Raw genomic sequence first — 11,329 nt, forward strand, 5'->3', positions numbered from 1 at the left:
ATGTGCCATGTTGCCAACCCCTGAATTGGATTAAGGTGAGCTGGCAGAAAGTATGGGTAGAATGAAGATGAAATTCTGTCATTCTCTAATGGTACCTATATAAAATTAATACCCTAGAATAAATTAATAAAATAAATTAATTTATTTTATAAATATGCCTTTATATATTCTTAATTTTGCATAACATCTGAAAACATTTAACTTTGTACTTACAAGGGCATACCTTTTGTTAAATGGCGTGTTCTGCCTAATGAGTCAAGTAATTTGAACTGCAAATTGCTATACATGTTCAGATGTTTCAAGTGCTCTAATTCATAAAAAATAGCTAAATAGTTTGTAGTTTTAATAGTTAAATCTTTGAGAGGAAAATAATATATAGGCTATCAAAGAAATATTTTATCTTTTTTTTTTTTTTTTTTTTTTTTAAAGCTAAATTTAATAATACTTTGTAGACCCAATAGAAAACTTATTTTCAAATGTGAGGTATTTGTTAAAATAAATTTAACTCTAAATTCAGTTAATTATTTAATTCTTCAACTAACCCTGTTTGTTTTAAGGATAAAGATGGTAAATATGTCAGCAACAGAGATGTCTTCATATACATACTTCAGTTTCCAATATGCTTCACCAGGCTGACAAAGAATTTAAGTCCAGTTAATTATCGAATATGTAAGGTCTTGATTTGGGGAAGCTGCCTATTTATGAAATGGTAATGATTAATTCTGTACAGTCATTCTGTGTTTACCCCTTTTGTTACATTCAAGTAGACTTATTACAACTCTGGATGTTGGAGATAAGCCAAAACTTTCCCAATGCAAGAAGCCTATTACTAGGGAGGGAGCAGGGTTAAGTTTTGGCTTAAAGAATCTCTTATTTATCGATTGTTATTTTAATTGATACTACAGGGTCAAGAGAAGTATGGATTATTAAATGTGACAAAAATTACAGAAAATGGGAAAAAAGTTCGGTAAGTCTATACTTCAATTCGATTTTCTTGGTCTTTGTTTTATTGATATATGAATTGGGTAGTTATCAGTGTAAATAATAGTTGAATAAATATTATGATTTCATATTAGTAATTATTGCTAAACAGGTTTTTAATATCTTGTTTCCAGGTGGAATTTGTTATAATTTTGTGTAAATTTGCCTCAGAGTTTCACTTGGAGATGCAGCATTTTCCCCACTGCAATATTAATGATCTTCTCAATAGGCTGAAGACACTAGGCTTTTAACAGTGGTACTCTAGTATCTAAAGCCCTTGCTGAAGCTTTGTATTACTTGAAAGTACTCAATTATACTTTGGCTGCTATAATATCCTGAGGCTAGATCAATTAATAATCCAAAGGTTCACCTAAATAGTTTTTGGTGTGATTACCCATTATTCACTTAATGTCAGCAAAAGTCGATAGTTTAACTAGAAATTTGTTGCCTTTCAAATTGCTCTACCCCAGGTTTGGCTGTATCCAGCCTGTTGGGCTACCAGGGGACCACTGGAAATAGGGGATGAGGGCTGCTGTAGAACCCCAGGGTCTTCAGCAATCAGCAGCAGGAAGGCAGGCAAGGGCTGGCACAGCCCCAGGCCTCCTCCAGCTACTTTGGCTATCACTACCTCTGTGGCCCCAGCTAATCAGTTGCCTGCCCCACTGACCTGTGCTAAACCCAGAGCTGGAGTCATCACCAGTGCTTCATGCCAGAGTTCCTGCCCTGGCACAAAATCTGTGTTTGGCTGCAGTTGCTCCATCTCTGGTATGGAGCATCTGGCTAGAGCTGGAGTTACTGCTGCCACCACACGCATCTGACAGAGGCTGGAGCTGCTGTCACTGCCAGCAGAGCCATCCCATTCCCTGGATGATTGATCTGGACCTGGCTTGGGGCCTTGATAGATTTTTTTTCAGTACCAAGCTTAATTTACTTTTCAACACTGTTTTACAGGTATTTTTCTGGGAACAAACTATGAAATAGGGCCAGTCAGCAGCTGGCTCAGCTATGAAATAGTTAATTGTGTTGGGAAATGGAGGTAGTTCACATATTTTAAAGGCGCCCCGTGGCACTAGAACTACAGAATTTGCATTTGAAGGATATTAGTTCATAATTCTCACTTGAACAAAAGTTTTTTTAAAAAAAAAGAACGAAAGATGAAATGTTTTAGAAATCAGTAAGCTACCGAAGGAGTGTCAATCTGCTGTGTGCCTAGAATATGAACTATTGTATATAACTTTTAGACTAGATGAGTTATTTCTTCCGAGTTTCTCGGATTTTTTTATTTAGTGCCACCCATACAGTGTATAATTTAAATGCATAATAAATACGCAGATGTATTGAGGCAAAAGTTTGGGAATTTTAGCCTCTTTAAAGTATATAACCTATATATAAGTACATTTTTCCAGTAATTGATGCAGTATTCTTCCAGCAGTATTCTGAATGTTAATATCTTTAAACTCGTATGCATTTTTTCCTGGCAGATCTTTGAAGATTTTAGCCTCTTTAAAGTATATAACCTATATATAAGTACATTTTTCCAGTTAATTGATGCAGTATTCTTCCAGCAGTATTCTGAATGTTAATATCTTTAAACTCGTATGCATTTTTTCCTGGCAGATCTTTGAAGTGAAATGACCTAGGTCTAGTGTTTTCTTCAGTTTCATGGATTTCTGCTTAGAAAGAAGTAGTTTGGCCATCTTATCTCTGAAAATAGCTAAATTACTAACTGTTAGCTCATACTTGCACAACGAAGACAAGGACTTTGGGGTGCTGACAGACATGAAAAAAAATGCGCTTTATTGGAAGGGGCAGCATGTTAGTTCAACCTGGCTCCACAGCATCTGTAAAAATTGGGTGATTCAGCGGGGCTTTTTGGCACTTTTATCCAATAGCTGATTCAGCTGATAAAAGCGCCAAAAGCCCCACTGAAGTGCCCAATCTATATAGATATTGGGCGAGCCGGGTCCAGCTAACGCAATGCCTCTTTTGGGCATGTGCTGCTTTCAGCACCAGGGCATGCCCATCTTAAAATAAATCTCTGTTTTGGGGGGGAGGGGTTCCCCACATCTGTAAGAAGACTAAAATATTTTTTTAGCTATAAAGGGACAGTGGGGGGGGGGTGCTGAAGGATAAGTATGGATTTGTTATGCTGCTGGAATAGCTCACCTCTCTTTTCTGCATGTAAATTCTCAAAAGAAATATCCCTTTATTACACATGTAAGTTAATTTGTGTCAGATGTGGAATACTTAGATTCTTTTCTGGTATGGGCTACAGTGCCTTGTTAATCTCAAAATGATGCAGTGTTTTGATATAATCTATTTAGTATTTAGCAGTTTGGGCATAATTATACAGTGGGGTTTTTTTTCTAGTGAAACTGATAGCTTTCACTGCTATTTAGGTCCATTTGATTTGGAAACTTTGGCCAGCTTGGGACTATTTAATACAAATTCCTCTCTGTAAACATATTAGTAATTCAGACTTACTGATATTGCTAATGATCATTGCAATCATTACACTGTTAATTAACATGCAAGTCAGCTTTTCAGCAGAGGGCAGATTTTGAAATAGTTTCGTTTCATTTTATTTGGAAACAAATACAAATATTAGTCATTTTAATTGTAGGAAAAACTGGACTTCATCATGGGCAGTATTACAAGGTTCGTCATTATTGTTCACTAAAACCCAAGGAAGTGGAACTGGCTGGGTAAGTGCTTTGCCTATTCATCTCTTTGCTTGATTTAATTGTCTTTCTGATTATGCAAATTATATTGCAGCTGTCATCTGAAGGGTTGACAATAACAAGATCTATGGATGTAGAAATGAGAATAATAAGGGAGGAGGAGAGTAGTGTAAATACAATTTTGTGATGCAGCATCAGAAGCAATCCAAATGTCTTTTTCCCCCCCCTTGTATCTGGATATCTTATGAATCACTCACCAGGTCTAAATGAGAAACTTATAAAAGGTTTTTCAAGTGTCTTTAAGTTTGTCTGACCTGAACTGAAAGATAGAATGTGCTCCAGACCAAATATGTCCTTGATCTCTTTCTCACCAATGGGTTTGTTTAAATTGGATTCTGTTTGGTCTGTCTCAATTTAGTTTCTTGAAGAGATTATTTTCACAGCTGAAGGCAAGTTGAATGTGCTGTCGTTAATACGATGCAATAACCTCCCTGCTATTGCACTGGAAGTTATGAATAATCAGTAATGGCTTACGTGGAATTGATGAGATAATAGGATCTTATGGGTAAATCAATGTGAAACCAGGTAAAGTCCAGGGAGAAGGCAGAACTTTAATGTTTGGTCATATTATAATCCATGCTTTATCACACTTCTGCTTTGTTTTGTGTCTGTACATTGTGAGTAAAATGTTCATATCCAGTTGACAGTCAATGTGAGAGGCACAGTTTGATGATACCCTGAGACTGACAATTTATATATACTCCAAGCTTAGTAACAGTTGTAGTTACACTGACTATGAATTTATTTGACTTTGGGCATAGAAGCAGTCTTTCAAAACATTTTCTGAAGCTTCATATTTTAAACGATATCTAGCCCTATTTTGAGTCTAAAGAGCAGTTTGATGAACAGAGATTGTATTTGACTGGCATGTTCATGCTCCCTGGAGCTTTTTTGTTCTGTCTTCTTTCTGCTGTTTGGCTATTTCTGAGCAGCAAATTGATATTGACAGTATTTTTGAAGCCTTTCAAGAGATCAGAAATTTCATCAGTTCTTGTCCTTCTGTTGCTAACTCCAGTACTTAAGTAGAGTGGAAAGTTGCAGGAAATGAGTAAGGACCTCAGAGAAATACCAGTAGGAGAGGTCTAAAGCAATTGGGATGGACCAGGAGGTATTAGGAAGGAAAGCCTAAATAAATAGGGGGTGGAAGAAAAGCAGAAGAGCAAAATGAGTAAGGCAATATTTAATTAGATTACACTGGTAGAGAGTGGACATTGAGGTGTGTACTGCAGTATGCATTGGTAGCAGACACTGGAGGGAGAGTGCGCAGAAGGGGAAATAGAAAACCAATTTAACACGCACAAAAAAATAAAGGGAGCAAATTCAATTGAGTGTGAGTGTGTGTGCGCATTGTGGCTAGGGACAGAAATTACACACAAATCAATATAAGTAATTGGAAACTGGTTCGAATCTGTAACACAACAGAAGTTCAGTGTACATAAATTGCTTCAAAATGGTTGAAATAAGTCTAAGATAAACCTGGATGGACATAGTATCAGTCTTAACTGATTTAGGTTAAATCGGTTTATTGAACTTCTGTCCCAGATCCCCTCCAAATTCAAGTTATCTCATAGTCCCCCAGCGTCTGTTCCCCTACCATCTCCCCTGTAAATCCCGTCTTGCAGGGTGGGGGCGGGTTTACATTGGTCCAAGCTGTCTGCTCCAACTGAGCAGGGAGGTGTGCTCTAGTGTCCCCTGGCTTCTGGCCTAGGCCACCGCGTTGAATCGATTTTAGCCTTGGGTTTTTTAACTGTCTGTACTTAGCCTGTGAGACTTAGGAAATGTATATGCAATTGGCATACTTAATTATAAAGAGAAAATTGTACATAAATGCTTAAATTATTTAATGTTACAGGGGTGTCAGTTGTAGGCATGCTGGTCTAAGGGCATAGGCAGACAAGGTTCTTTGCGTGAATTTGATATCTTTTATTAGACCAACTGAAATAGTTGGAAAACAATTATTAAGCAAGCTTTTGGGTTCAAAAACCCTTCATCGGGCTAAGGAAGCTTCAGCAATTGGTGTGTGCTCTTCCTGGATGGAATGAAAGTAAAGAAGCCAGGGGCTGGGCTGGGCTGCATACAAGACAGGTAGTCAGTGAAAATGTAGATTGAGGAGTCAAAGGGTGAGAGACCGGCTGGGGGTGGGGGAGAGAAGGGGGGATGAATAGTGGAGAGCTACCTAGGGAGTCAGGTGTCAGGCAGGTTATAATGTGTCATAAATCCAGTGTCTATATTTAGCCCATGATTTTTAGTATCCAGGAGGTTGATGAAGTGGAGTTCGTAGGCTCGTCTCTGGGAAGTGTTTTGTAAGTTTCCTTTGAGGATCAGGACTGAGAGATTGGAGAGAGAGTGGTTTTCTTGTGAATAATGTGCCCCTCCCTACACGTAATTGGGTATTCCTGTCTTTGATAGATTCATTCTGGTGCGCAGTTGTTGTTTGGTCTCTCCTACGTATTTTCCCTCAGGGCATTTGGTGCACTGGATGAGATGTATTACATTTCTGGAGGTGCAGCTGTAAGATCCAGGAATACTGATGGCTCTGTTGTGGGGTGTAGATGTGTTCAAACATGGAATCTCTCTCTCTGGAGGAGTGTCCTTGTTGGGTGAAAGCCTTTTTAAGATTGGTGAGGTGGCAATCCCGGGTGTTTTCTTCAGTGCAAATTTGTTGGTAACTGAGGGCTTGGCTGTATATCACAGCCTTTTTGGTGTGTTTAGGGTGATTGTTGGTTCTGTGCAGATATGTATGTTGGTCTGTGGGTTCCACCCAACAGGGACACTCCTCTAGAGAGATGGGTTTCACGTTTGAAAGAGCCACCCAGATACCACGTGAAGAACTGCTGCAGTACAGATGAAACCCCCCCACAAATTGCACACCACTGGTTATGACATATCACCCCTCCCTTGAACCGACACAGAAAATCCTCAAACCTCAATTGCAACCCACACTAGAAAGAGACCCTACTCTTAAAAAGATCTTCCCAGAGCCACCTTCCTAGCCTTCAAACAAGCACTGAACCTCGCTAACCTCATCACCAGAAGCTAACTTCCTCAAGCCCAGAACACACCAAAAGGACCCAGACCATGCCATGACAAGAAATGCAAAACCTGCCAACACATCTCCGCCACCCCCACAATTACTACACCCCACAACAGAGCCATCAGCATTCCTGGATCTTACAGCTGCACCTCCAGAAATGTATTACATCTCATCCAGTGCACCAAATGCCCTGAGGGAAAATACGTAGGAGAGACCAGACAACAACTGCGCACCAGAATGAATGCACACCAGAAATCTATCAAAGACAGGAATACCCAATTACCTTTGGGGGCCACATTTCTCACAAGAAAACCACTCTCTCTCCAATCTCTCAGTCCTGATCCTCAAAGGAAACTTACAAAACACTTCCCAGAGACGAGCCTATGAACTCCACTTCATCAACCTCCTGGATACTAAAAATCATGGACTAAATATAGACATTGAATTTATGACGCATTATAACCTGCCTGACATCTGACTCCCCAGGTATCTCTCCACTATTCATCCCCCTTCTCTCTCTCTCTCCACCCCCACCTCTCTCTCACTCATTGACTCCTCAATCTACATTTTCACTGACTACCTGTCTTGTATGCAGACCAGCCCAGCCTCCGGCCTCCTTAATTTTCATTCCATCCAGGAAGAGCACACACCAACTGCTGAAGCTTCCTTAGCCTGATGAAGGGTTTTTGAACCCGAAAGCTTGCTCAGTAACTCTCTTCCAACTATTTAAGTTGGTCTAATAAAAGATATCAGATTCACACAAAGAACCTTGCCTGCCTACATTATTTAATGTTTTTTTCAATGCAAAACTAAAGAAATGTGTATAAAATATCACAACAAATAAAAAGAAAATTGGACCTAATGTATGATGCATAAAATAAAATGAAACAGTATAAATTAATAGAAATTTTAAAAAAAGTAAAAACGGAATTCTATTTGATTTTGGTCATTATTCTTTGGAATAGCACAAATACACCTATAGAGTAAAAGACAGGTTATCAGCTGGACAGGAGCCAAATTGTTTTTTTCTTTGTTAGTCTAGTACTAAAAATTTTCCATTAATGGAAAGATCCATTTCCCTCTTACTTCTATAAAGAACAAACAAGACTGTAAATAGTGAGTTCAGACATCTATCTCATTTTTCCCACAAGAACATATCATGTCTGAATATGGGTTCCAACACCACCTCCCTATGGTGAGTGCCCATCTCATTAGAGTGATTTTTCACTCTTATAACAGCCTCTCGCTTGTGGTTTTGCTTCAGCTAGGTTCAGTAAAATGGTTAGACTTGGGAAGAAAGCAGATCCTAACCTTTCTGCCTTCTCGGCATTAGCTGACAGCTGAGTTAGAAGGTAGGAAAATGGTATGTCCCTGACTGCATGTTGTGAACTTTGATATTTAGTCTTCACTATGTATAAAGATGACTCCTCCCCTTTAAAGCATACTTGTAGTACTGGTACATACTAATCTGGTTTTACTTTATGGTAGTTAAAAATACAGGGTGTTTGCAGATGTAAAAAATCAAAACAAAACGGTACTTTATTTTATACTTGGTGCATTCCCACGCTGAGGCCTGCACATGCCAGAAGAGGCAGCTCATTACTTCAGCCCAGCTCGCTGGCCATCTTTAAAGATTGGGCGCTTTAGTGGAGCTTTTTTGGTGCTTTTAGCTAATAGCTGATTGAATCAACTTTAGCTGAAAGTGCCAAAAAAACCTGCTGAAGTACCTGATCTTTACAGACACTGCTCAGGCAGGCTGAAGTAATGTGCTGCTTCTTCCAGGAAAGCGTGTGTTTTTGTTTGTTTGTTTGTTTTTTAACGTCTGCAAGCAGCCATAATGCTTATGATCTTCCTAATTACAAATGAATAACTTAGAAGCAACTAGGGACAGAAATTACACACAAAGCAGTATAAGTGATTGGAAACTGGCTCAAATCTGTAACACAACAGTAGTTCCATTCAATAAAAAATACCTGCTCTAGTTTAGAGAGCACAGGTCACAAACTTTAATTTTGAGCTGCATCCAAATCTAGTCATTGGACAAAAAAGACCCAATTGCAACTGTACATTGATAGCAAAAATCTGTTTAATTTGTTAGTGAATTATCGAACACTGGCACAACACTGTTTAGTTATAGTACCAACACTGTAAGAACTTACACATGGTATATATACTGTGCTAAACAAACAGGTTCTGAAGTATTCTCTGAAAAACTGCTGTGAATTGGTTTGTGATCTAACATAAATGCAACAAACATTTTAGCTAGATATAGAGTAAAAAATATTTGTTTTATGTTACCATTGGGGTGTAGTATTAGAACCAAATAAATATCTCTGTATGGACAGATTAAAGTTGTGTATTAAAATATCAAAGGAGAGTTGGTTTTGAAGACTGTGTTTTATATACATGAAGTTTTGTTATCTTTGATCATGCGTTCTAAAAACACATGTTTAAATTTACTTATGGTATTGTTTGTTAGGAAATAATTTGTTTAGTACTTGTTTAGTGGTTACATAATTGCTTATTCTCTTGTGCATTGTTTTGTGACTTCATCACTTTCTTCCTTTTTCTCATCAAGTCATTTTGCCAACGGGGCTCAATTCCTGAGCTCTTGCTTTCGCTGCTTTCTTCTTGGAAAAATGCTCTCAGTCGTCGGCCTGCTGTCACCTATGTAAACTCTGACCCTGTTTCAGCTATCAGTGTATGTGTTCTTGTTGCATGCCTCTTGTCACTCATAATACAGTTTTATTCACCATTAATCTTAGAAGTAAATTTGAAATGTCTTTTTGGCCCAGAATTGTTGAGTTAACTTTCATACCATTTTACATAACACTTTGTTTTCTTTGTATTTTGTTATTTTTGCTTGAAATTCATTGTTAAGGCTTGTGCTGGTGATCAGTACTGAAGTTGTAATCCAAAATTTACCTATCATTTGAATCACTAGTGTATTGACTAATGAAGAGCATGATATAATACGGTTTAACAAATTTTAGGCTATGTGCCTAATTCTTTCTAACTACTAATTTAGGATGTTTAGAAACTATTTTATGTGCATTTGGTTGACCCAGTGTGCTTGAAATTGGTTAATTCTAGCTGTAATTGAAATACATAATGATGACATGGCTAAGCGATGCCTAAAGTGATACCCTAGATGTCCATTTCAGAGGAACTGTAAAAAGATCAGAGATGTCTTATTCCACAGCATTCAGAGAACTTCTACAAATGCCATATGAATTTATAAGGATAGCTTTCTTTTTATATAGTGAAGATAAGTATGAAAATGTTATATTTTCAGAAAAGGATTAAATAGTTGTAGGTTGTACTGTTAGCCTATGGCTAAGGGCAAGTAGTCAGATTATTCTGAAACCAATTATCTTCAGTTCTCAAACATTTTCAATGTAAATGATTAAGCTCAAATACAAAACTCCAAAAACTATTTTCAGTTTTCTTTCTTTTTTTTCCCCTTTGCTGTAGATGAAGCCAATAAAGCAAAAATTTTGGTTCCTTTAAGACGGAATATTGGTGGAAGGAACCTTTTAGCTTTCCCCAGAGGAGAGGAAACAGAGCTGTTAACTTTTAAATTCGGGGTGCAGGCAGATGTTAGGGCCCTACTCTAACCCATGACACTTTACATAAAGTACCATGAGTCAGACTCCCTTCCTTGTCTCCCCTCACCCCAACCAGTGTTCACTTGTTGGGTTGTGATAGTCTCCACCATCCCAAGCCAACAGGCAGGGGCACTGCAGCAGCTTCCCAGGAGGTGGCTGAATGGCCAGAACTGGGGGGGTGGACTGCAGCAATGAAGCCCTCTTGCTTAGGAGTCCGATCTGGCTCCTACAGGCTGTGAGGTGAGGGGGATCCTGTTTCCCGTCCTCTCCACCCCCCAAGCTCTGGCCATTCAGCAGCTGGGAGGTCCTGCTTTTTTCCCCCTGACAGTCCAGGAGGTGCAGGGCAGGGCACCCGTCCAACCCCACCACCTGTGCAAAGCACAGGTTCCCTAAGCACTCAGCTTTTGAGCACCTGAATGTGGTACTTGCTTTAACCAGAGTTAATTTTTTATCCAGTTGGCCATTTTTAAAGTGCTCTGCAGCCATGCATATGTGACCTTGGCTGTAGAGTGCTGTCAGGGGCCAGGTCACTTGAAAAATATAATTTCTGTCTGCATCCTTAGTTAAAATACAAAAGACTTGATCTGGATGCCAACAGCTCATTTACTATAATCAGTTTTGATTGTGATCTCCTTTTTTAGGCTTTACAGTAGGCAAATATAAGAGTGTGTTTGCATATTTTATTAGCCATGTAATAAGATTATAAAGAGGTATTGAGTGAATCACTTTTCCAGTCAGTTCAATGTGCAAGAAATAACTAGGCCCAGATTTCTGTTTGGTGCAAATTAAGGGCTCCTGTACATGTGCAGGTAAAGGAACAATGGGATCTAATGCATGATTTGCACAAACGCACCTCCTGCCATGCAGATGTGGCATGTGGGTTATGGATTGTGGAATATATCTTATCACACCTTATTGCCAGTGCAGGGTAAGCCCAATCCCAGGTTCCCCTGGCTGGGTCTTTG

General features: G+C 38.8%; 1 protein-coding gene across 6 annotated transcripts in view; it reads left to right on the forward strand.

Moving 5' to 3' along the window:
• ARHGAP12 (Rho GTPase activating protein 12) overlaps positions 1-11,329 on the forward strand; it is a 128,391-nt gene that overhangs the window by 95,991 nt on the left and 21,071 nt on the right. For all 6 annotated transcript variants that reach the window (XM_019531085.1, XM_019531111.1, XM_019531120.1 and 3 more), the window contains 2 exons: positions 906-967; positions 3,605-3,686. In XM_019531085.1, coding sequence (XP_019386630.1) covers positions 906-967; positions 3,605-3,686 — 144 coding nt within the window. The remainder of the gene's footprint in view (positions 1-905; positions 968-3,604; positions 3,687-11,329) is intronic.

This window comes from Crocodylus porosus, unplaced genomic scaffold (genome assembly GCF_001723895.1).
Source record: "Crocodylus porosus isolate Cpor-Errol unplaced genomic scaffold, CroPor_comp1, whole genome shotgun sequence".
NCBI lineage: Eukaryota > Metazoa > Chordata > Crocodylia > Crocodylidae > Crocodylus > Crocodylus porosus.